The following is a 27,134-nucleotide window of genomic DNA, read 5'->3' on the forward strand; positions in this document are numbered from 1 at the left end:
CAGAGGGGAACTTGTTTGTGGCTGGAAAGGATGAGAAGGCTTCTGTATAAAAAGGAAGAAGGGGCTTGCATTATATACCTTCCCATATTTCTAGGGGGCAGGTGGGGAGAGAAATAAAAAGGAAGGAGCTGAGTGACCCAGCTGTAGAAGAGAGTTTCATACTGTCACAAAGACACCTACCTAGCCAAGTGTTCAATAAGGTACGGAGCTCTGCAGGCAAGAGGGTTTGAAAACACACCCAGCACGAGGCAAAAGCCCAGGAAGGAGGCGAAGGGTGTCTAACACATACTCCAGGCTGGCAATTGTTCTGGTTCCTTCCACTGAGGACAATTCTTCCTGTGTAAGCTCAGTATGCTCACAGTGGCTGGTTTGGGGTGGAGCGGTATTGGGCAAGCTGGTAGTTATGGATGCCATTGAGGTATCTACCTTTCCCCATGTATTGCGGGTGACTGTGGGAGAATGGCACAAGGTTATGTGCTGTGGCAAACAGGAACCTAGAGATTGTATGTTGACACACTTTATTATTAGTCACCTAAATTCCTTTTGCCCCTAGGTTTGTGTGGTTAGGAAGCAATGGTAAGTGTTATGGAAAAAAACAAAACAACAAAAACCCAACAAAAACAGGGGTTTAAGCCTGGATATGTAACTAACATATGGAAACAAATACTTACCTCACTAAATATGATGTATTAAATGAGACATCTCTCTGATGTGGAGTTGCTTCAACATGAAGCCCCAGGGTGATGATCTCTAAGCCCCATTTTGAGCAATGGACAGGAAAGGGAATGAAAATCTCACAGAATGGAAATGCAGTTCCCATTAGATCCATGCAATGTTTTGTTTCAAAGGAACGCAGACACACACACATTTGTTTTGACTTTTCTTTTTCCAATCACAGCCAAAATCTGGGTTTTAAGGTCATGGCTTGAAATATCTCTATCCTTTTCCATTCCCCAAAAAACTCTAAGAATGTCACTTAGGGTTCTGAGTGAGAGCTGCAGAAGCTGGGTACTTACAGCACTTCTTGGAACAGTTGTTCCTTGTGCTTGGCAGCCTACTCAAAACACTGTGATAATTTGGTCTGGTTCATTTCCAGTGTCATCCTACTGAATAAGTCATGAATCCCACCATAAACTTATTGCTTAACAGAAGAGCATAGAAAGTGTCCTCATGAATCATATTTTGTTAAATTAACCCAATCCAACTGAGTGTCAGCATATTTTGTTAAATTAACCCGAGTAAGTTTCAGTGGAATTGTTTCAACTGAAAATGGAGGTCCTATCTGTTTCCCAAAGATGTTTGATCCCATGGCCCTTTTCTTGGAAGCTGTTCAGCTTAGACTATTTCTTCTCACCTGCTGTTCAAGTTGCCACCCCATGGCTCTGTTTTGATGGTAAAGCCGCCTCTAATCTCTGAGGATCATGCAACAGGAAAGGAATGCTAACATTAATTCTCTCAGCCTCCAACTCGGCTCCCCTCCCCTTTCTTTCACAGACCTGACACAGTAATGATCCTTTTATTTTAATGTGTCACAACCAAGTGCTGCTTGGTGGATTCTGTGAGGGAAGACACCATTTGGAACTCTGCCAAAGCAGGATCTGTATTGTTTGGGCTGTCCTTCTTGTCACTGTCCCTTGATATTTCCCAGGCTCTCTCCCACTCTATGTATTTTCTAAATAGTGGGTTGTTTTTCTCCTTGTTCTGTGCCTTCCTGTTCCTGTCCCATGCCAAACAGACAGAGAGTGGTTGAAGTGGGATGTTGCAGGCAGCGGCTTGGGTACACACTGCACAATTTCCTCAATCTCACAGCTCAACCACGTGCCATTGCTGGCGCAGTGGAAGAGCTGCGTCCTACAGGCTGTTGCCCATGACTATGTAAATCAATGTGCTCATGGCCAGCCAAGCAAGGAGATGCAGCAAGGGAGGCCAGCAGCTCCTGGCAGACACTATCCACAGAAGTGCATTACATTCATGGGAGAGGAGGGAGAGTGAACAAGAGGCAAAGACACAAACTTCATTATCTGCGTGTGCTTATCATTATGCTATGCTACTTGCATGAACTTTTATGGACTTTATGAAAGTCAGAACCAACTGAACTATACTCTATAGTTTCTGAACTTAGATGGGTTTTCAAAGTTTTCTCTTTTGCTGACATTGCTCAACATACGCTTTACTACACAAAGCAAGGCTGTGTTTTTTTAAGTAATCATATTTTCTGACCTCGTACTTCAAGAAACACAGCAATTATTACAGGCCACCCCTAAGGCATCACCCCTGTGCCAGACGCTTTCTCCGTGCCATCCAGCGGCTTGGGAAGCGCTGGCCCGGTGCGGCCCCAGCAGGTGCAGGTGCAGGTGCGGTGGGCAGGGTGGGGCAGAGCAGGGTGAGGGTCTCCCATGGGGTCGGGCCGAGGGGAGGCCGGGCCGTGCCCGGGGGCCGGGGCGGTGCCGCCCCCGCGCGCCCGCACCTGCTGCCGGCCCGTCCCTCACGGCGAGGGGGCTGCCGGAGGCTCCGGGCCGCGGTGCCCCCTGCGCCCCGGGGACGTCGAAGCGAAGCCGGCGGGGGTGGCCGGTGGCTGGGCGAGGCCGGTGCCGCGCTGGGCAGGCGCCGGGGGGAGCGGCGGGCAATGGCTGGCGGCGGTGGGTCACGGCCGGGCCCCACCTGCCGTACTTAACCCCCCGCCGGGCGGCCGGCGCCGCACTCGCGGGCTGCGCTGCCGCCGTGGCCGGGAGCGGCTCCTTCCTCCTCCACCTCCTCCGCACGGGGCGCTCGGCAGAGGCGAGGCAGGCGCTGCATGAACGTTTTTGCCGGGAGTAGCAGAAGCACCAGCAGCCCTCAAAATGCCGAAGCCGGTGAGTGGGGCGCGGCGGGAGGCAGGCGCTCCGCGGGGCCGCGCCGGGGCCCGCCCGCCCGCCCTACCGGCGCTGGGGCTGCCCGAGCCCGGGCGCCCGGCGGGGCGGCCACCTCCGGGTGTCGCGGAGCGGGCTTTTGCCGGGAGGGAAGGGCTCAGTCCCGGTCCCTGCTCCCGGGACGGGGAGTTTCGACTGGAGCGCCCTGGGAAGTTGTGCGCGGCGCCGGGAGGGAGCGGCGGGCACCGCGCTCGGGAGCCACATCAGCGGCCGCTCGGAGAGCAGGGAGGGATCGCCAGGGCGGCTGCTGCGGGCGCAGGGCCGCGGGCAGGACGGAGGAGCCTCGGGTGGGCTGGGGGATCTCCTCGCTGTCCCGCCGCCGGGAAAGGGGGCACGGAGCCCCGGATCTCGGCGCTCCGGGGATCAGGCGGTGGATTGCTCCGTCTTGTGTAGCGCTTCCGCGTTAGACATGCACAGAGCTCCCGAGTAACTCTCGAAAGAAGAGCTTTCATCGCACTCCCGCTTAACGAGAAAAGATACAACTGCGCCGGCTGCCATTTAGTATGCTTGTGGCCTATGCATTTGTCTACAGGAAGCGTGTATGCATCTGTAAACATAGGAAAAAACTTGTTCCCTCCTTGTTTTGCGATCTGAGACCTAAATGTTAGGGACTCTTAATAAAGTTCTCCACACTGGTCTTTACCAGTCATTATCGAAGACCTGTTTCCTCTTTTGGCTGGATTTTTTTTTTTTTTCAATGGAACCGTCTTTTTTATCCCTCCTTCTTTCTCTTGACACCACCACCTCTTCATCGCCTCCTCCTCCGACCTTCCAGTGGGTTTTTTTGTTTATTTTATTTTAAAGTCTGCCGCTACTGTGCCGCTTGGAGACGGTAATTCCCTTGGGGAGCCAACTGCCTAATGCGGAGCTTTGAGCAGCCGCACTTTTGAACTTTGAAGAGCATAATCAGAACAGATTGTTGTTACTATCTATTTTCAATAGAGGCAATATTTCTTAAAATGCGATGCGGTAAAGGACTTTTGTGAGTATTAGCTCACTTAAATGAAATGTAAAATAAGAGCAAACAAGATTATCTTTGTGGTAATAGGTAATTGATGTTTTACCACCATAGCATTAAAGTTAGTTGAACTTTTTTTTTTTTTTTTACTGTTTAGGTTGGTTTACATTGCAGATTTTGTAAACCTACCAAAACAAAAAAAAACCAAAAAAACCCCAAACATCAAAACCAATCTAACAAAAGACAAAAACACACCAAAACCAAACTGTGTTCAGTCCTATGAACTGATAAATCTTCAGTCTCCCTGACTGTATTCCATCACTAGGATGAATCAGTAGGATGAAGCAGGATTTATTGCTGCATATAATAATGGCTAACTGAGAGGGCCCTTTTGTAACTGGGGAAGCAAATATATAATTTATAAAGTATGGATATAAAAGGTTGTGTGTGAATAATCTCTTTCTGCCTTGTTAGCTGATTGCTAATTACAGCGTGCTTTCTTGAAATATCCTGGTTAGAATAATCTGAAATCCTGGTTTAGGACTAAGTCGCACTGGAAGCCATGGATAGGTGTACAAAAACCCTTTAATCTCTTAAAAAAAAGTACAGCTGTGTTTATCCTTTTGCTTGGCAGGGATATGTTTGTATTCCCTCAGAGATGGTGATTTTTCTTTGTTTCTTGGCTGACTAGCCAGTGAGTAACCCACTGGGGAAGGACAGTAGTACTGTAAAGACTTCTGAGATGTGACCTATTGGCTGGGATTTATGGACAAGACTCTGTGTCGACACATTGTAAATAAAAACCTTTTCCTTATTTTATCTGCTGTTCAGTGGGGCTAACTGCCACCTTATTGTAAATGGAAAAGTGGAATTTTGCAGAGGCTATTTTAGTAAAACACACTGTTCAGTCTGTCTGCTTTAGACTGAGACTGGATTTGGATCCTTCCCAACTCAGCTCATTTAATCTTAATACAGCTAAATAGGATTCGTGTCAGTTTGCATGGAGAGAGGATGTAAAGCTGTCACTCCAGAGGCAAAACTGTGCTCAGGACGAATGTGACAACAGCCTTTGGCATGTGTGAGGAATGATAGCACGACCTCTGGGGATGCACAGGGAAGCAGTGTGTTTCTGCTGGGTATTTGGCATGGATGCTAAATATTTATTACCTGTACTTGTTTGCATGTGTCTTGTCTACATGGCATAAGTAAATAGTGTTGCTTGGCAGACTTCATGCTGCTGTGTGTGAAGTCTCACATACTGGTCATCAGTTATTTACAAGTAAAGGTTATGATGACAGAAAGCAGAATTCTGGCAACACCTTCCCCTCTGGCCCCTGCACCCACAACCCAACAAGCTAAATCTTTATATGAAAATGTTGTTTTAACAAAAATTATAAATGCACACACAGAACTTATGGATCATGTTTGTAATTTATTGTAATTTATTATTTCACAACTAGTTTAATTTATTATTAAACAACTAGTGAATCCATTAACAGTAGAACATTAGTGATTTTGTATTTTAATTGAGTAGCAAAGTGAAGTGCTAGAAAGCCAACTTCCCAATTCTGTGCTAACATTTGATCTCAATTCGTTGTATCTGATGCATGCCTACCATGCTCAAAATAAATTTTAGTAGAAGTCCAGAAAATAATACTGAAATTAGTATATTTTTTAATATAGACATGTTTTAATGCATAATTTAACACAGCCATTCTGCCATGTGTAACAGTTATAAAGTAACGAGCTCTCCAAGGTAAGCTATAAATATATAACCTATACCCAGTTCACAAGGGTTTATGGCTGAGAGTTCATCAACAGTTCAGATGCATGATTTCTATCTAGTCTGTACAGAGGTTCATTAGGCTTTACAGATAGTGAATTCTTTGTAAAGAAATGCAAAAGGTGTCATCTTGTCCAAATCTTCCTGTGTTATCTGGAAATGAGCGAAATGCTAAATAAACTTACTTGCTCAGCCTTGCTTCCTTTCATTACTGGAGTGTCTGTGTGCTCTCTGCATTTTTCCTAGTTTCATGGTACTAGTTTATTTCTGAAGGTGTTTTAGGTGGGTTATATCCTCTTGCAAAACAAACCAATCTAAAAAATTGTGGCTAGAACAGCATGGCTTCGGGTTAATGAACAGTGCTTACAGAAGGAGAAGGAAATGTGATCTCGAGTCTATAGAGTTGTTAATTTGATCTGATCTACCAGCATTCTTCGTTACTTTATTGAAGGTGAATTTTTTTTGTTTGGTTGGGTTGGGTTTGGTTTTCTTCTATTTCATCTTGTGGGGGGAAAAAATAAAATGTAAAGCTTTACAAGAAGTTAAATTAGCTTTGCAGCATAACGTTTGATTGATGCAGTGTCACACAAGAACTTCTAATACTTGTGTAAAGAGAGGACAGCAGTAAATGCAGTCTAGCAACCTTTGGTCCTATAGAGAAAATACAAATGAATAATATCCACAGGCACCTATTTTTAATACCTTTATTAATGGCCTGTGGTTAAAAAGCTGAGCACAGTAATGTAATCTGTTCATGTCATGCTGTTGAAGGGGAAGTATTATTGATGCAGAGGCCCAACATATAAATGGGATTGAAAGATTGGGGTAATAAGCTCCCTTTGCATATAGCTAAACTTGGACGGGTGCAGAAAGCAGGTCCTTCACCAAATAGGCTAGAAGGAGATGGATTGATCAGTGGTAGTGCAACTGTCCTCTTGTGCATGTCATCTGCAATTCAGTAACAGAAAGCATTAAAAGAAGGTTCTAGTGAGAGCTTTCCTTTAAAGTAGGTACTTACCTGTCTATGCCCAGGACAAATTCAGAGCAAAACCTAGAGACTGGGCTTGGGATCACCAGAGACAAAATTCCACCTTAAGATAAGAGGGTGCTTGGCTATTTCAGCCTGGTAGAATTCAAGGAGTTATCTCTTTCTTCACCTGTGTAAAATGTAAGGAATTTAAATGCCAAAGAGGAGAAAAAAAATTGCTTTAAGCAGAATTTGTGATTTAAGAGACTTTAAAGTTTTAGAACAGTTAAGCATGTATGGTGGGGGGGGAGGGGAGGGAGGGGGTTGTGAGTGGGCAGGATTTTTTTTTTCTCTTCCTTGTTGATCTTATTAGAAGACTATTCCAAGACCTAACATCCTTAAGACAAAATTTGACAGTACACAATTTAATGCTGCTGCCTGTAGAAGTGGGGAACTGGAACTGATGTCTCATAAGGGTTTTCCCAGCTGTGTGTTGTTAATAATGGGCTGGAGTGTGATAGGCATTAAGTTGTTAGACAAGTCCTCCATACCTGTTTGATGTTGAATAAACATGCATGCTGTCTTCAAGTTGTTTTTCAGAATACAAGTCTTCTGCCAAACCTTTATCGGTCTGTGAACAGACTATGGCATTAAAATTCAACGAGTTTTCAATAAGCCAGCCAAAAAAATAGGCAAGCGTAGTGACAGGAATTTATTTCTAAATATAAACAATTGATATTAGTAATTGTTCTGAGATCTCAATTTATTTTTGACTGTGTGTCTTCTAACTACACATAGTGGTTTTATCTCAGAGCTCTTTACAGCAAATTCCTGTAACTGGACTGAAATAAAAATACTTTTTTTTATCTTTATCTGTTCACAATCAATTAAAATACTCTTAGCTTATGGATGGCTATAGATTTAGTCAAGGAAAAAATATTACCCTTGTAAGCACCAACTGCAGTCCATCAGGTGATACAGTGTATGGTGTATTTGATACCAGGATATGTATACTCACTCTAGGGCAAAATGGAAACCCAAGGAAACTTCAATTTGCCAAATATAAGAATTCCCTTTTATTTGCCAAGTGTTTCACTCACTGCTGCAAAAGAAAGGTGGAGGATTCTGAGTAGTAAATTTAAGGAGATGAATAAAGTTATAAGAGTTTACAGTTTTGCCAAAACCCTTATTTACTGTGTGAGCTGAGTAAGCATTTCCGAAGGCAGTTTGTTGTGGGATGTTAGCTGCTACAGAGAAACCAAGGGTGTTAACTGTTATGTTAGTCACTAATTAAAGAATTTCTTAGCCTTCTTAAAGGTCAAAAGGAGGGAGATAAGCCTTCCTGTTCTGTTCTCTTCCTCCACCCACATGAACGTCTTCCTTTGTCCGTGAAAAAAAGGCTGTGATATGTCAGGACTTTTTGAGAATAAGACTTCTTGATGACTACTGAAGATTCCCGCATCAGTGTCGGTCCTGTTTGGCACCCTGTGCCCAAAGAGCTTTACATGCACCGTAAATCCCATAATCACTCGATTGACCTTGATGGAAGGCAGTGCTGCCCAAGATCACTGAACCACGCTGCACACTGTTAAGTAATGTACTTGTGTTGTGTGCTTGCTTTGGAGCCTGGTTTCTGCAACAGATAACATTTACCCCGTGAGCTGAGAAGTACAAAGAACAGCAGCGTAGGCACCTAGGAGAGAAGATTGTGGGTATATGAGGCTGGAAACAAGGCGTAGCTCAGTGTAACAACTAACCATGCTGCCTTCATATTGCTCATCTGTTCAGATCCAGATTTTGTTTCTCTTTCTAGTTCCTACTTCATAGTAGAAGGCAAGAAATTCACTTGCCTTCTTTGCATCTGTTCTCATCTTTGAGAGAGAATGAGCAGCAGCCATGTGCTCAGCTGAGGCTGATGAACACCTCATAGTAACAGCTGTCCATTAAAGAAAAATCCCGACTCTAACAATTAACATGCAGGGCTCTGCCTTCTAATTGAGTAAATAAGAGAAACTGTTTCTGATGACCACGGGCTTGTATTTGGCTACGTACTGAATAGGCTCAGTGGAAGAGACACTGGTTCCCCTACACAAGGCCTGTATCCATTTGCTTCCTTTGAGAGGGGAGCGTGTGATTTCCATTTGGTTTGTGTGCATTTACTTCTCCCTCTCATGAGCAAGTGCTGTAGCTTTTGTGTAAAACTCTGAGGTGTCACTATCACCATCTCTTCCTTTCTTGTTTTTGCAAGAAGTCCACACTTGCTGTAGTTGTTCTAAACCTCAGTGGGAAACGAGTGTGAGAGAGAGAGTTCTCTGGGGATGAGTTGACAGATGTCCTGTTGCTGAATCTTGAGCAGGTTTACAAAATTACCCTAGAGTGGCTCAGTTCTGACAAGAGACCACTGCTGTGTAGATGTGGAGAGCAGGTCTGTGCTATGAGCTGTTTGCTACCTGAAGAAGCAGAGACTAAAAAAATCTCACCTTTGAACCTGGGCACCTGAATTTAGCCTGTGTAGCCCAGTAGATGACTTCAAGCCTGTACCTGTAAGTTCTGGGCTTCAGAGTTATTTCTTGGAGCTAAAGTTGTTCTTCAACACCTAGCTGAATACACTTAGCTGGCTTAACTTTTTGTCTCTGTAGAGATAAATGATTGTGAGAGTTCCTGCTGCACAAACTGGTGTGTGGTGGGGTGATTTGCATAATTGATACTCGGTGATCTCAGTGTGGGGGTGACTAGATTTTCCTCCATAACAACTGTCACAGCTGTGCAGACAAACTCTTGAAAGGTACTTTTCTGCCCTCACTGTGCTCAGGGTACACTTTGGGAACCACTGGAGCATATTTGTTTGCCATCACACATCTATAGTGAGGGGAGTGGGAAGAGTTTCATCTCAGAAGCCCTTAAACTGTTTTAGGGGTTACGAGGGGGTACTTCGCCAATCCTTGCAATCACTTTTCCTTTACTATCTGTAACTGCTCAAGAGAAATATCTTTGTGCTTAGGTGACATTCCAGGACTTGCCATGACCTACCTTTATCTGGAAGCAAACAGTACCTCTTGCATGCTGTTTGAAGTACCTGCTTGAGAAGTGGAAGCATTGTAGTGTATTGCACATAGATCAGATTATCAAGCTGTCAGAGGTGATCGCATTTCATAACCCCACTAAGAAATTTCACAAATGCCATGAAGTGTGTTCCACTGAAGTCCATGAGTAAAATGAAAGAGGCTGATATGGAGCAGGTAAAACAAAATGGTAGAATCCCAAACAAAAATCTCTCTGACAAGAGGATATGTATCTAGAATGAGCCAACATCATTGCTGGGCCTTGTGTGACTTGTTGCACTGCTATTTCTCCCTAAGTAAATGGAGTTAATTTTCTTTCTGCACTTTGATGTCTATATGAACGTGGCTGGCCTTGTAGGTCAGGCAGAGGCCCTTGTAGCCTAATAGTATACCTCTGATGTTGGCCAAAAGCTGATGCCTGAGGAAGAGTATTTTAAAGATATGCACCATTGCTTTTCTCTGAGGCATTGGGGGTTGAAAGGTCCTATATAATGAGTTACTAAATGGATTTCTGTGAACTTGTCCAGTCTCACTTTGAAACCCTGTGAACTCCATCATCCACAGTATACTTTAACAAAGGCTGTCCTAGATAACCTTCACATTGTTTGGAAAGTTATCTACAAACCACCTTGCTACAGTGCTATATGGTACCTTTTTTCCTTGTTCAGTGTTGATGCCCTGTAGTTATTTTGTTGGTTTGAACCATGAACACACATTCCTTGCCTAGTCTGTTCATGCAGCTCAGGGGTTTATATGCTCTTATGTCCTAGCTTCAATTTTCTTCCAAACTGAGAAGTCCTACCTAGCTTAGTTGATCCTTGCACGGTAATCATTTGAGCATCCTTAACCTTCTTCCAGTTCACATCTGACAAAAGTACTGCTTTGCATCCTGTAACATCTCCATCTGGAAAGAATAAAGTTACTGATAACATTTCTCCAGTAGTTGTTTCTTGGATGCCTTAAACTCCCAGGTCATAGTCCTGTGAGAGAGTAAGTCACAGATAATCCTTGTGTTCACTCAGTGCATCCTGTTCCATTGTAATGTGCTGCTCTTCCACCCCAGAAGAACAACCACCACAGGGTCTATTGAAAGTGTTGGGAGCTGTGTGCTGTTGCTGTCAGGCTGTGTTGCTGCTGTCAGACTTCTGACTCTGTAGTGGCTCTGGGTGTTTGCCATGCACATTGCCTTCTAGAACACAGATCTCTGTATAAGCATTGGAATAAAAGGCACCAGTATTGGTGCTTGGATTCAGGGGAAGCTCTGAGGCTATGGTAGCTTTTATTTGGATTATTCACACCTTCAGATCCTGCCCTGGTTGTTGTGAGTTGGTACTATGGAGTTCACCTTTTGTAGAAATCGTTGTGTTTGTTGCTTCCAAGTGAAAAAGCCAAGCAGAGGCATAAAATGATGTTTGTGTTTCAGATCAAGACTATAAGATACTCATTTATTTTTTTCTTTTCCCTCAGGGGGATTGCAGAAGGATGATATTGCTTTATGTAGTATAAATATCGGAGATATTGAATTGTTCAGAAGACTCTGAAATTATGACGAAACTTGAGATCTCAAACTTCTGTGTTATCTGTACTTGGCCCCATGCTAATGTTTGTGATGGAAGACAGCAGAAGATCTGATCAGTTCTGGATTCTGAGCAACTTCTTGAGATAAAGCTTATTTGAGGATTGTTTGTGGGGCTTGCTGTAAACTTCATGTGTAAAGCCTTAGTCTCGCAACTTCATTATGTTTAATTAGATGCAACAGCTGTCATGATAAAACAGTCTGTGTATGCAGGAGTTTGATCCAGTGGCCTCTAGCTTTCCTCTGTATTTATTCTTTATGTACAAAGGGGCTATTGTTGCTGCATTCTGTGTTCCTAAATCCATCCTAGCATCTATTGAGGGCAAGTGACACATCCAGGCAGTGGTGCTACGTTGAGGCTGTTGTCACTGGCTGCATGCTCCTCCTTTATAGAACAGACTGCTGCTTGTACATAGATATTCTGAAAATGCTAATGGAGTATTACACAGCATCAGAGAGTCTTTAAAGTGAACATTAATATATTTCAATGAAACACCATAAGCCCTCCTGCTTCTTCGTAATATCGTGTTCAAAGTAAATCATTCTTACATCTTTCACATAAAGTGAAGGCAAGTGTTTTGCATGGAAAACACCTGGGCTCCCTAAGTGTACAGGGCTTTGTTCAAGGGCAGTATCCTGGGGCCTTTCAGACTTCCTCTGCATTGCTTTATGCCTTGCCAGAACATAGAGCTGTGCCTAGGTAATTTCACACTAAAAAAAAAAATAATAAAAATGAATTTTAAAGTTTCAGAAAGGCCTCTGCCTCTCAATTTTACAACTTGTTCCTAGATCAAGACAGAATGATGCAGCTTGTTAGGAAAGATTTGGGGGAAATATTCAGTGACTGGAGAAAGTTTTTGGTTTTTGTTTTTTTTTTTTTTTTTTTTCTGGGAAGAGTGCTTGCTTGGTTTTACTGTTATTAACTGTGCAGAGCTGACCAGAGGTGGAGAATGCTGGAAGCCTGTCTGGGGCCTAGGCATTTGGGAGGCAGGGCTATCAGAGGTGTACTGTCACTTGCACTTGCCACACCTGCATGAAATCTTCATGATCTTTTGGCATGTAAAGTGTTATTGCTTGACCTAAGATAAAGAACTGAATTGCAGCCATGGCTGCCTCTTGATTTTTCACATGGATGCCTACTATGCAGTTATTACATGCTGACAGAAGAGATAGCAGGCCTTCATTAAGGGAACTGAGATAGGCATGTAATTTAGTTTGGCATCTTCTGCACATCTAAACATTAAAAAGTTTGAATTTGCATTCTAGGATTATGTTCATGCTTAATTATAAGGACAGTTTCATGCTATATTACAAAGAAGAGTTAAGTGACACAGCCGCAATACCGAACTTGATGGATTTGCTTTCTTGTGACCTGTATGTGTGTGTAGGCAGGGAGGGGGAAGATAATTCTGAAAATTCCACCCACTTTGTTAAAACTGGAATTTCTGGGTGAGTCCCCACAAATTGAAGGTTTTCCTGCTCACATGAACACCCCCACCCCCCCCTTCATCCAGAAGTCGAGCTTTCAGATTTGACTCCAAATTTTTTCTTGGCTTCCCCTCAAAGTACTTTATTTCTCTTCTGAAAAACTGACACAAAAGAAGTCAAAATTTTCACCATACATGAGAGCAGCAAATACCTGGGCTCCTGTTGCCTTGACTAAATTTAAGAAATTTCAGTTAAGTAAAACTGATATAGCATTGCTCCTAAAATACTGAGGACTAGTACCCCCAAAAACATGGTTCTGCAAGCTGTTGCATTAAAGCTGACTAGTATTTAAGGCTAACAATTGTACTGGACAATTTTCAAGTAACTGTTAGATTATAGATGATTATATACAACTCAATTTAACCTCAGTGGTATTGCTCCCTCTCCTGGGAAGGTAAGCAAGATTTTAAAGAACAAAGACCAGCCTACTCAGCTCTAATTTTACCTGTTGGAAATGCAGCAATACCTAACTGCTTCATAGACTCTGAGGAATTCCATTGGAACGTGACTTAATGTTCCCATTTATTTGCAATGAGGAAACAATGTTTAACACAATGAGATCTGAAATGGAACACGTCGGGTATTTTGATTTAGCATGGTATGCTGAGAAACTGGGTTGGTCAAATGGGCGCAACCAGCTTGCCTTGTCAGCCAAGGGGATGCTGGTGAAGCCGTCCCCTATTCACATTTTGTGAGCTGCTGAGGCCTTTTCTTCCTTGTCAGCAAACTGCTCCAGTGTGCATGGGAAGGTTCATGGCTGCTGTGCTGTGCTGCCACTGCCCTCTCTGAAATGCTCCGTGTTGGGCAGGCAGTGCATGAAAGGTTCTGCCATGGGAGCAGGGGAGGAGCGTGAAAAGCTTTCTTCGTGACTGGGCTGTGCAGTTCTTTCCCATTCTCATAGGAATCAGATTTCTCCTTCCCCCAGAAGAGGAATGGTGGGTCTGTCATTTGCCTTCTCATTTCAGGTTCTTGGTCATCCTTTAAATCATAAAAATGTAGCACTGGGGAAGGACTTGAACTTGTGTTTTCTGAAGGCTGCATGGAAGTGGCTACAGAATATCATAATATCTTACCACTTCAGCAATTACTGTTTCTTGTCATGTTACCTAGCCTGCAGTAAGAGGGTTTTTTGCTGGTTTTCTCCATGTGGGTTTAGAAGTTTATATAATCTTCTATAGAAAATGTGTCATGTTTCAGACAACTCCCATTTGGAAAGGGATCAGTGACATGTTTAAAAATAAAATCTAGTTTGAAACAAACAGAAAACCCCCACAAACAAATAAAAAACCCCAAACACAGATTAAAAAACCCCAACTGGCAACCAGCCCAGAAACACTTGACCTGTAGATCAGTGTAGACTTTCCTTGATTAACTTGCCCCCTTCCAAAAGAAGCATTCAAATTTAGGTGACAGCATTCCATCTAGCAAGTCGTCAGGCAGGCAGAACAGAATAGTCACCTACTGTAATGCTTCCGGTGACAAATACACTCAAGAATATAATTTTCCCTTCTATGTAATAGCATCACACCAGGAAATGTGGTGTCTTTCTGGGGATTATAATAAACCACATCCTTGTCTACAGTCCTGCTGTAGCCCATTGCCTGCAAGCCTGTAATTTGTTCATCTCTGCCTCTTGTCCATTCTCACCTTTCCAAGTGTAACACTTGCAGGTATTTTTCAGACCTATCAACATCTTTGAATTCCAGCCCTGTCCTCCCAAAAGACTCATTTTTTCTTGACTAGGTGCTGCTCATGATCTTGTAAGTGCACTCCGTCTTCCAGGGACTGTGAGAAAACTTTATTTTCTTATTCCCTCAATCCCATCACACTCACATCCCCTTTTCAAGACCTTGGCTTGGCAGGAAAAGGTCAGAATGTGTCCCTGCAGTAGTTCCAGCAAAATGAAGGTGCTGAGCCCAGCTGGGAAGGAAGCTGTATTTTGGCAATCCTGCAGCAGTAAATGGAATTGATCATTTGATTGATATTCATGACATTGATCTTCTGCTCTGAAAGGAGCTATGGAGAATGTGGGGGCTTGTCATTTGGTTGTGATTTCACATGGCTCAGATTTATTGTATGCCTAGTCTATGTTGTATGGCACCACATCAAATATGTTATTAGATGTTATTTGATCCATCAGTCAGGTTATTCTGTCAGAGAAGAAAAAGAATTGTCTCCAAGTGTTGTGTTCTTGGTATGCTGGTGTTCATAAATTCTTAAGAAGTATATAATAAATTGAACAAATATTTCTGCAGTTGCTTCCGTGTTATTTGTGGTACTTACCTTCTCAGAGTTGTCTTCTCTGCAGTCTCTGAACCATCACCTGTTGACTTAAATAACTTGTGGAGGACAGAGGAATGCAGATACTGAAGTGTTAGCAGATTAGCTCTGAGCTCTGAAGCCGATAAGATTTTTTTTCCCTCGTCAAAGTTGAAAATTTTCTTGTAACAGTCTCCAGGAGCTGAGACAACAGTTACCCCATCAGTTAGGACAATACCTTTTTTGTTTTTGGACCTGGAACCAGTGAACACTACTGAATGGAATGTGGAAGAATAGAGAGCAGTTTCAGTGCCCTTCTGATGCTGCTACATGAAGTTGTTTTTCCTATTACCAGATACTTAATCACTACAGGCGTCTATGAACAGCTCTGGTTGCTAAGGTCAAAATGAGATTACTTTGTCCTTGCAGATGCGTTACAGCCCAGGCCAAGAAGCTTGCTTATTATTTATTCCATTAGTCATTGCTGCTTGCCTGGTGAAAGAGTAGACCTGCAGAAGTCAGGATTAATGCTACTACTTTCTTAATACTATTATTAATACCACTGCTTCCTCCATGTTGAGACTTCTGTATTCCTTCAGCACAAGCAAGTCTCTATCCATACAGTCTGTGTGTGCAAGAGGGCTTAACAGCTCTGCATGCTGTTTTTCATAGAGTGTGCTGTGCAGTACAGCACCTCAAAATGAGGCTGATTTGCTTAAATGTACCCGTGACTCCTGGGATTACCAGACACCCAGTGACTGAAGAAACAAGGCATGTCTGTCTAGGTTTCTGCACTGCTAATTGCCACCACTTGGAAAGATACCCTGCTTGGAAACCTGCTGTTTAGGAGACTCTGGTCTTACTTCCTCCTTGGACAGAGGAAGAAAACATTCCGGAGCATTGTCTAAGGCATTTAGACCTGCCTAATGATAAATTACACAGTGAAGCACCAGTTTGTCCTGTGTTAATCGGCATAAGTTGGTATTTAGTGCCCTTTATCTTATGTATTCACTGAAATTAAATTGTATGGTCTTATTTAAATGATTTGCACAACTTCATGGTTTCACTGAACTATTATGCAAGTGAACTATTAGATTACATGCATCAGGGTGCAAAATATCCACAATAGCATAGTGTGTCTGAGAGCTGTGGGTTTGTTTTTTCCCTGTTCTCCTTGCCCTTTTCCCTTTAGTGTGGGATGCTTTTCAGTGGAGCTGCAGTATCAGCAGAGGGATGGTTAACTTCAAAGATACCACATTGCCTGCAATCAGAGACTGGTTCTGCACCAAAGAGCTCAAGAACCCGATGTTAGAAAATACTATAGTTCTGCATTCATAGTGTCCAACACACCTGAAAACTGGGTGTTTGTGAGAGGATGGGGGTTGAAAAGGCAATGTCTTCTTGGGTTGCTCTCTAGGTCTTGATTCTTCCACAGAGATAGTGCCACTCAGCTGCTTGGCAGTGTGTTGCCTCCTTAAGAGAATGTTTTCTGAATGTTTTTCAAATGGCACTTTAATTTTTCAGGTTACTCTCTGATGTGCACGGACTCTGAAAGGCTGCACCTGCCCCAAGATTGATCTACTGACTTTACATTAGAAAAGATGTTGTTTTAGTGACAACAAAAGAACCAATGCATGACTTAAGGGCATTGCTAAAGCACAGAAGATTCCATTCTAACTACCTTTGTGTTCCATAGTGTTACAACCATTTAAACTCTACTCTGAAGTTCTCTCTAGCTCTGGCCTTCATCTTTTATCCTCTTGTAAGGTAACTAGCTAGCATGTTACAGTCCAGTATGAAGTCATGGAACTGGTGTTCAGTGTACTGAATTCTTGAGCATCATGGAGAGTTCTTCCTTTTAATGCAAATGGCATTGCCTTTTCAACAGCATGCTTTTTCCCTTCTGGATCAAGTTTGTTAGCAATTTTATGCATCCTAAGACAGGGGAAGAGGAAAAACTTGTGTTCTGTAATGTTTTTGTATGCACAGGCAAACCTTAAAGACCCTATTTGTCATTTTGAGTGTATTAGCCTCAGACATAAAAGTAGAATTATTAAATAGTTAGGTTGGAAGGCACCTTAAATATAATCTATTTACAATCCCCAGAATAATAAATTGCTATGATATTGGCCTATGAAGAAAGAAGTCACATCTTACTGTCCAGGATTTTTAGTGTGCTTTAATAATGTGCATCTTTTTTAATGCATAAATGCGCATCTTTTTTAATATAAACCTTGTTTCATGTATAACAGCCATGTGCTGTTCTCTTCCCTCCACACCCTTGTGCTCTTAAAAATGAAAAGCTATTTTAATTTTGGTTATGGCTTCAACATTATCCTGGATTACTGGCAGGGTTTGGAGGATCTTACAAAGGACATACCTTGCCTAGACAGGGTGAGCAGGACTTCACTTGTGAAAGTTGTCCTAACTGTGTCTCCCTCTTCTTGTTGCTCATGGAAATCAGTTTGAGCTGTTGCTGTTTTACTCCCCAACAATACCTGAATTGGTTAGCACCTTGGGTGTTGATTTAATAAACTTGGCGCCATGGGGAGTTCCTTATGCTCTGAGCTGAGTGCCAAACTGATTGACTCTCAGTGTAGAAGGCATCAAGGTTTCTTCAGGGTGTCTAAACCAGGGTTTCATGTGGGTTAAACTCTGTTTGCTGCTTTACTATGAGTTCCTCTGTGGCTAGAAGCTTGTATGGAGTAGCTATAGGACAACCATTTAGAAACACTGCTAAAACCATTATGTTCTTGAAGTCAAGGCTGAGGTTTGGAGATGAGAAGCAGGAGGGCTTAATAGGGCAGGAAGGAGACTCAAAGGATATTCCCAGGCAGTCATCAACTTATTGAAGGGACAGAAGGCCCTGTCTCTTCTTGCTCTGCCTGTTATGTGGCTGACAGTCTGAGGGCACACCAGGGAAATTCCTCTGTCCTCTGAGGTTTTAAAGACGGTTATGCAGCCCTTAAAGAACACAGAAATTAGCCTTTACTGCAGGCCCCAAGTGTCCTTGAAAGCTTTTTGGATAATCAAGGTAGTCATGTTCCTGCATGCTTCTGGCTTTAAATGATTGAAGTAGAAAAGCAGATTACTACAATTTTTGGTCTTAATACTAAATAATTCTTAAAATATGTAGCAGCTAAGTGGCTTTAGCACTAAATAGCTCACTCTGTAGCTGATCCTACAGTCTTTGAGGGTTGTAGTAAAACAAGACCTAGAGAGTTTAACTACTTTTACTAGCAGATAACCACTAAGGAGAGATAGAGGAAACTACATACTGGTACAAGCTGGAATTTTGTACTCAGCCAGCATTCTGCAGGTTTTCTGGTAAGGAGTAAGAAGAACCTCTTTTTAAGTTCTTTAGCTTGTAAAGTGATACTTATTTTACACTTCCATGGTGTTTCAGCCAGAAGTACAAATAACTTGCAGAGCACAAAACTGAAGATGATGAGCATATGTTTTCTTGGAGTGGGTAGAAGGGGATTAGAATATGATTAGGGATTTATTGTTGAGAGGGATTAAGCAACAGGTGTTTTTTAAGGTCACATCTTTGCAGACTTGCTCTTCCAGAGAATTTGGTATCTGAACTTCCCCTCTCTTCCTACACGGGAAATGTTTCTTGTCATCTTCTCTGGTTCAGTTCTGAGATCCTGTGAATTGGAAACTGCCTTCAGTGATCTTTCTTTGGGAGGGTCCTTTGTCACGTGGGAACAGAAGAAAAGAAAAAATTCTATAAAGATACTTGATGCCTTCACGGAATCATTTAGCTTGGAAAATATCTCTAAGATCAAGTTCAGCCATTAACCTGACATTGCCAGGTCCACCACTGAATTCAGTGTCTCACTGAAAAAGGAGTGCAAAGCTTTGTAATGTGTTTTACTAAACCTAGATGAAGCAACTTGTTTTATTCACAGTTCTGTGTTAATTGTAACGTTGTTACACCTGACATTTATCCTAGAGTTTAAACATGCATAGTTAAGTTGCTGGGAACTGCTGAAGTCGAAAGCTTTATAGTGAATGATCCTATTCCTCTCCTGCCTCTTTTTCCTATTATTTCTTCAGATGTGTGCCAGGCTCTCCTGGACTCTTAGTCTTTGCTTTCTGTAATGTGGCATTTACAAATTGTTGGGAAATTGTCATGAAATCTCATCTGCCTGTACCTTACCTCTGTAAGGTACTTACTCTCTGGCCTTGTGTTTACATGTCCACTTTTTTGTCTCTTTCCTTTAAAACACTGAGCTAAAAAGCTAGTTGTTAGCATAACCTACTACACCATTATACATGTTTGGGTTTTTTAGATTCGTTTTGGGACTCTTGGGAAGTCATGTAATATTGCAAGCTACAGTCAGAACAGTTGGAGATAATCCTTTCCCAATTTGCCATTTTACTGGTCCTTATGCCATTCCCTGCAAGATCAGTTGCTGCTTTTGCATCCTGATTAACTGCTAATAGACTTTTTCTAGTCATTAAACACCCTTGCCTTCTGCATTCAGTAGTAACCTCTGTCTTGCAGTATAGTGCCATTGCAGTAAATCTGGTTATGTTGTTTCTTCACTGACAGCAAGAGCTTATTGAACTCCTGCCCTGTAGTACCATTCAGTACCTGTTACTGCTGTTTTTATGTGCTGAGTAGATTTTCATGAGGGAAAGAATGACCGTTTATCAGGTTAATGCTGATGTCTTTATAAGAATAATCTGCAGTCTTTTGCCTTTAAAACCTCAGATTAATTCTAGCTCTAATATAAATGGAAGTTAAATTATAAGTCTTAAATTTAATTTAGTCATTAGGGCCTTTTGTAATCCAAGGGATGGCCTGCAGGCAGCTATACTGTGCACTCACAGTAGCTCTTAGTCCAAGAGGGTTTCTGTCTGCAAAGGGTCGGGTCTAAAATACCCTCCTGTTGAACCAGAAGATCTGTCCAACCCTATGCTGAGTAGGAAAACCTGTGGAGCAATTTGGTTAAAACAGCAGAATGAGTGCCCCAATTAAGCTTACTGGTGTGATAACACGATTCTAATTGAGGCTTAAGTGTGTTTATTATAGAGGTTACAGGAGTGCATCAAAGCGTGGAGACTCTTGTACACCAAGTACTGTGTTAACACCTAGAAGTAACTTTGAATGCATCTTAAACAATGCTTTTTGGTTTTTTCCTTAGATCAACGTTCGAGTTGTTACTATGGATGCAGAGCTGGAGTTTGCCATCCAGCCAAACACTACAGGCAAACAGCTGTTTGACCAGGTCAGTGAAGGGTTGGTGTGGGCTCTTGTTTAATTTTTGAGTATGTTTTGGACTACAATGTTTTCTTAAAACTGGATTCCAAAGCTGTCTCTCTTCTCTTTACCTCCTAATCAAATGGCCCCTGTCTGAACTAAGATTTCTAAATTACATCACAGTAAAAGAAAAAAGCAAAAACCCTTGCAGGTATGTTATGTTCCACTGAAACCTGTCTTCCTAGCATGTTGGATAATGAACTGTCACAAAGGATTTAAATATTTAGACAGCATAGGTAGCATGTAAAAATGTACCTTTTGCTTTGAAATACTGCTTAGCTCTTATATATTTCTTAACTTCTGAGGTTGAAATGTTCCTCTTGTGCATAAAACTCTTCAGAATCAGGCCTTCAGGTGGCTGACGTGGGTGTTGGCATGGCTGCATTCATTCAAATGCTGGGTTCAAGGAACCACCTGCCACAGGTATTTGAGTTTGTCAAAATACTGGAAAACCAGAAGAATTTATGATCTCTGTGCAGCATTTACAGGCACCATGCCTTGTAAGAAGCCCCCGAGCAGCAGGTCAGAGCAGAGATTAGTGCAGCCTGCCTTCAGGGATTCCCAGGGAAATGGAGGGCTGGAGTGGATGTGACTCTCCTCCCTTACTGTTATTCTTCCTGCTGTTGCTTTAACAATATACAGGTCTGTTTGAAGGTGGACCTGCAAAGATCAGATAAAGACAACTAAAACAAACTGTGTACTATTTGTGAAACTTTGTTATTATCATCTTAAGTAGTTTGCTGTTATAAAACTGAAGCAAGGCCTAGATTTTAGCAGAAAAAAATTTACTTACTGCTCTGCAACTAAAAAAACAAAAAACGAAACAACCAAAAAACCAACAAAACCAAAAAAACTTTCTTTTTATGGAACAAGTACCTGCTGTTTGATCTTCAGAGGAGAGTCACCAAGTTAATTAGGAAGATGGATCACCTCTCCTATGAGGAAAGGCTGAGAATTGGGATTATTCAGCCTGGAGGAAAGAAGACTTTGGGGTGACTTAACTGCAGCCTTCCCATACCTGAAAGGAACCCTCAAAAAAGTTGGAGAGAGGCTATTTACAAGGGAATGTAGTGACATGGCAAGGGGGAACGGATTCAAATTAAAAAAAACTAACTAGGTTTAGATTAGATATAAGGAAGAAATTCTTTACTGTGGTGGTGGTGAGGCACAGAAACAGGTTGCCCAGAGAAGCTGTGAATGGCCCAACCCTGGAAGTGTCCAAGGCCTGTTTGGGTGGAACTCTGAGCAATCTGGTCTAGTGGAAGGTGTCCCTGTGCATGGCAGGAGGGTGGAACCAGATGATCTTTAAGGTCTCCTCCAACCCAGGCTGTTCTATGATTCTATGATTCCATTCGTGCTGATCACCATGCCATCAGAGTAACTTCTTCCCCCTTTCATGTTAATCTGAAGTAGAGAAATTGGATTTTATCTAGTAAAATAAAGTAGGAAAATCCAAATTACTGAAAGCCAGGTTTTTAAAATCAATGCTTTAAATTAGACTGTAAGTGTGTCCTTATGACAAGCATTCAACAAGTATTTCCCTCCTCCATATATATTAACTAATGTTTACATCTGTTCTGAGTCAGGATCATCTCTCTGGCAGAAGATAAACTACTTTCTCTGCTTTCAAGTGAGAAATTCAAAATCCTGAGAACATGGAAAACACAGGATGTTTCAGATTCAAGATACTTCTATTTTAGCTTGCTGTCTGGGATGACTGGGATTTCTGAAGAATGCTTATTGCAGTGTTTAGTGCATGACTGGGACAGACCTACTCCTTACATCCAGTGGCATGGGTTTAAAATCTATGATTGGAAATTCTTATCCATATTTCATACCTTGTTGGGGGTTACTTCTGCATATCAAAGGAAGGCTGAGGTAGAACTGTGCAGCACAAAACCAGAAAAGGTGCAGATCATACATTCTCTCTTCAGTTCTGTTGGGCAAGCCTTTCACTAGGCCCTTATCTCGGGTGGAGTTTACACTTAGATAAAGCCTGTGGAGGCAACAGGTTTTCACAGGTATGGGGAGTGGCTCAACTGGAATTACAGAACCACTGTGGGGGTTCTGAAGAAGCAAGCTATTTTTAAAAACTACAAGGTGATCTCTTGGCCTGGTTGTCAGCTAGCAGAGCTACTCTGGCAGTGCCCTTATGTTTTAGGCTTTGCTAGCACGACTGTATCCTGCAGGTAAGGTGCATTATAGCTCCTTTTACAGGAGAGAGAACCTGTGAATATTAAGTTCCGCTCCACTCAAGCCAGTCCTGTGCAGTTCATGTTGCAGTGAGGTCTGAGGTGTCCCAAGAACCAACCCAATGGGCTCTGCATCTGGCTGGAGTATCTCCCAAGTAGTCATATGCCCTCCTGACCATGAGTAAAAGAAATTCAGATGGAGGAGAGTGTAACTGGCATTTTGTGGAAGTGAATGCATAACTGGATGGAATGGGCAGACTCAAGATTTGCTGCTTCATGCATTTGAGGAAGCAGAGGAGGTGTCTTTCATCTTGTATATAATGCCTCGTTTCTTATTTCTTCCTTGTTTTGCCTTGGAGGAAGTTTACAGAGTATTTCCCAGTACAGTCTAAAACATTCTTTGTTCTTTGTATAGAAACTCAAACAGTCAAATTATGAAGTTCAGCTTAATACTTTCTCCTTCCTTGCTTTTAGGTTTTGGGAAGAACTTGAGGGGTCATTATTTCTGCAAGCTTTCTAACTATTTATAGGAAGTGTACTTTTTCTCTTGTAAGAGACATTCAGAAATAATGGCCTGATAACTGCTTGATTTATGCAACCTTTTATTTTAACGAAGTTGCAACACACTTTCGTGCAACAGGAAGTACCACACTCAGCATACGCCTGGCTTTCTGCTAGACTTCATAAAAATACATCCAGCTGTCAGAAAACTTGTCTCTTCCATGATGAAACATGCCACTTTGAGGGAGGAGGGAAAAGGAATTTTAGTCAAGTAAAAGCTGAATTCTTTTCAGACCTCAGCTCTTTTTTTAAAAGGACATGGGGTTTGGGTTTTTTTGGGTTTTTGTTTGTTTGTTTGGATTGGTGGGTTTTATTGTCTTTGATAAAGGCTAGTTAGTCTTAGCTAACATGTCATTGTTTCTCTCAAGCCAGAGTGTCTCCAGCAATACCGTAAATGTGGAGGTGAAACAGATCTTTGGTTAAGGTCTTAGACTTGTTGAAGGACATGTAACTACACATTCTCAAGTCTGTCACACTTCCCTAACTCCCAAAGTGGTTTTAAAAACTTCTTGCCTTCCACTCAGTTGAGCTCCGTGTAGGGATACCTACATCACTTTTTTGAGAGGCTACTCTGCAAATAACATCATGGAAGTGATCCAGCTATGTACGTAGTAGATCTCTGCAGATTTTGGCTGTGTCTAGAGCACAGCTTTACAGGTAGATGAGCTGGCAGCCAAGCACGTGGCTATAAGAACAAGCTGTTAAGAATAGGTGAAGGTCAGGGACTTGTTCGCTCTATCCTCCACTGAGGAAAAGTAACATGTCCAAACAGGACTGCTTTACTAGTAAGTGCACCATCCAGTCAATGGATGGTGTTTCTGTGTTTTTCAGCTGGTTAGTTTTACAATATATGAAAAGAAACTTGTCCTAGTGTGAGGGCATTGATGTATTTTTGTCCTTCATAAACTCAGCCTTATGGGGAGTTTAAAAAAAAATAACCTTGACTGAGAATAGTTGCATCTTGTTTTAACTCTCAGAGCCTCACAGCAGTGGTATGAAGCACCTCTCAATTGCTTCCTCTAGAAGGAATAGTCTCTGGGGGACAAGGTCACCTGAGCCATTAGGACTGCTAACTAGTTGTAGTTAATGCTAATACCATTAGAGACCATCCCACCAAAAACTTTGGTGACATAACTCATCTGCTCCACTAAGTACAGTTTTAAGATGGGTCAGTAGATAAAAGCAAGCAGAAGCCCCGCCTGCTGCCAGTGTATTAGTCTAGCAGTTGGTAGCCTGTCACCTGCTGTTTGTCTCACCTGCTTTCCCCAAGATCATCATCTTCTAGAAACTGGGTGGGACAAGTATCTTATCCTATGCTGTCATCATCCTCTACAATGGCAGCTGTAGATGTCTCCAAGGTGAAATTAAGAGATGCCAAATGAGTAGGTTTAGGCTGTTGCCTGCACCCACCACAGGTGATGTGGGACTCGAAAGGATACCTGGACCTCAAGTGAAGTTTTACCTGCAACAGCTTTTTCTTTTTTACCTTTCTGTTGCAGGTGGTTAAAACCATAGGTTTGCGAGAAGTGTGGTACTTTGGTCTTCAGTATGTGGACAACAAAGGATTCCAGACTTGGCTGAAGCTTGATAAAAAGGTAACAGACTTTGGGCTAATTGCTGGCCAAAGGTTAAAGCTTGTATGATTCCTGATGTGTTATTGGCTGCAACTTTATACACTTTGTGCCTGCTGTTGATTTGGCCTAATTTTCATAATTCCAGGATTTTTTTTAGAGATAACATTGTGATCTCCGTGGGTGAGGTGTGGCGTGGTGGAAGTCTGCCCTTTTACTCTGAGTTGCAGGAAGCATTTGCCAGATGTGCAGCAGCACCTTGATACTGTAATTTGTTGGGAGGAAGCAGCTGTGCTTTCTGTGGCTAGAGGAGCACCTTGATGGGCTTTCGATGGGCTTGGGCCCTGCCTGTGCAGGATCTGTTGTGTGCTAATTGGAAAAGAGGCACATCCAGGCTGGGCAGTCAAGTGCTGACACCTCTGATGTGCTCCTGTTTGTGTATTCCCAGCCCTTATGAGGACATGAACTGCTTTTCTTGATGGGGCAGTCAGTGACACACCTGTTTAATGTCGGTGGGCTGTTCTCTGTCAAAAACACACAGTACTGGGTTGGTTTGCAGTCTGATACAGCACGGTAAATCATTCTCCAGTGACCAGTGTTTGCTGTACAAACAGGATTTAACTGGCTTAGTTGGAAAACATAATGCATCTCCCTCACATTCTCTCCTACCATTAAGCAGCCAGAATTAAGGAATACCACTAAGGAGTTGCCAGTCACTCACCTCTTATGACACCCAATTCTTTTTTCTATGTAAAAGCAATCTATTCTATTGTGTGAAAAAGAACACCTGCTCAGTTGTGGTGTCACCTCTGTCCTCAGGTTTCTGCTCAAGAAATCAGAAAGGAGAATCCCCTGCAGTTCAGATTCCGTGCCAAGTTCTTCCCAGAGGATGTGTCTGAAGAGCTGATTCAGGACATCACGCAGAAGCTGTTCTTCCTGCAGGTGAAGGAAGGGATCCTCAGTGATGAGATCTACTGCCCTCCTGAGACAGCAGTACTTCTTGGCTCCTATGCTGTGCAGGCCAAATTTGGAGACTACAACAAAGAGGTGCACAAGCCTGGATACCTCAATTCAGAGCGTCTGATCCCCCAAAGGTGAAGGAATTGGCTGATGTAGTCTCTCTTTTTTATTTTTTTTAAAATTTAAATTCTAGTTAAATGCAAAGAGTTTCATTTGAAAAAATGTTTGCATTTTTTTAATTGAATTGTATGTAGTTGGGTTTTTCCCTTATTTTATTTCTACCTGTCATATTTGACTATATTTTTGCTTCTCCTTGGGCTGGTTAGAGAGGAAATACATTTTTGTATTCAGCTTTTATTTCTTAAACACTGCTGCCATGCTGGCAACTGTGTCAGTATGAATGTCTTCTCTTTAAGGAGAAAAGAGCAGCATTAAGTCAAGAATATGTCATTCCTGAAGAAGGTTGTGTTGTGTGTCCTTAATCCTAACGTACAGTCCTAAAAAACTTGTATGTGGTAAGCATGTCTTGTGGCTACACAGTCCATCCCCGTACAGGATCAGTGGATGTTTTCAGACCAATGGCTTCTGTTTACCCTTCCTGATGACACTGCAGCAGTGCCTAATTCCAGGGATTGCACCAACTTTTGCTTTTCTTTAATCCCCTGGTGTCTACAGTATGTGTGTGATTTGTTTGCAGTGTTTTGCTTATACCTCTCATGTGTCTGGTCAGTGACCAGAAGGGCTTTGCAGAGGGTTATTGCTCATTCTGAACTGCTCTGCTTCACAGAGAACATCTTTGGACTGAGTAGGTTTTTCCTTTTGGCTACAGTAAGGCTTCCACCAGGGTCAGAGTAAGACTGTAGCAAAGATCACCATCAGTGGATACTGCAGAACATCTAATCTTGTTGATATCTGTTTCCTTGTGTAGGGTGATGGACCAGCATAAACTCTCCAGAGAGCAGTGGGAAGAACGGATCCAGGTGTGGCACGCTGAGCACAGTGGCATGCTCAAGTGAGTGTTTTGTGTTGGTCCTCAGGCTGCTCACCTTGCTACTTATTTGATCACCTTGAGTTTGCATTTCTACAGCATGGTTTTGTTAGTCTGTGGTTTAAACTCTGAGTTGCTTGTATGAGCCTACTCCTGGTGTGTATTTTTTAGTTCAGTATTGAATCACATGGTAAAGCACACTAGTGTATTTTGTGCTGGTGCTGAGAACAGTGTGGCTTCCCAAAGATCTTGGACCTGTGTACATTGTATTAGTGATAGCTTTGAGTGGGAAAAGAGTGAAGGTGTATGTTAAACCTTACAGTCATTGAAGCATTTGCTTTGACAGTTGGGGAAAGCTCAGATCCTATACCTTTCTTACTCACTGTACCTTGAGACAAGGATGAATGCTGAGAGAGGTGAATGTTGCTGATTTTTTGTCTGAAAATACTAGGGATTAGTATATAGGAATATTCTGTGTGTGTATCATAAGATGTGATATGATAACTTCTAAAGTGAATCCTAGATGGTGAATGTTCAGTTTTAATTTAGGTTTAGGAAAGACTATTTTTTTTCTTATGAGGTGTTTGT

At 42.3% G+C, this 27,134-nt stretch overlaps 1 protein-coding gene across 1 annotated transcript in view; it reads left to right on the forward strand.

The window, feature by feature from the left end:
* The first annotated feature begins 2,692 nt into the window (after positions 1–2,692).
* The window catches only part of EZR (ezrin), a 36,451-nt gene continuing 12,009 nt past the window's right edge, over positions 2,693–27,134 (forward strand). Inside the window, exons 1-5 of the mRNA XM_005518436.3 lie at positions 2,693–2,852; positions 20,159–20,242; positions 24,527–24,622; positions 25,418–25,692; positions 26,487–26,570. Of these exons, the coding sequence (XP_005518493.1) occupies positions 2,841–2,852; positions 20,159–20,242; positions 24,527–24,622; positions 25,418–25,692; positions 26,487–26,570 (551 nt within the window). The 5' untranslated portion in view covers positions 2,693–2,840. The remainder of the gene's footprint in view (positions 2,853–20,158; positions 20,243–24,526; positions 24,623–25,417; positions 25,693–26,486; positions 26,571–27,134) is intronic.

Source organism: Pseudopodoces humilis, chromosome 3 (genome assembly GCF_049639895.1).
Source record: "Pseudopodoces humilis isolate 2021_Gansu_Grassland_sample_001 chromosome 3, ASM4963989v1, whole genome shotgun sequence".
Taxonomy (NCBI): domain Eukaryota; kingdom Metazoa; phylum Chordata; class Aves; order Passeriformes; family Paridae; genus Pseudopodoces; species Pseudopodoces humilis.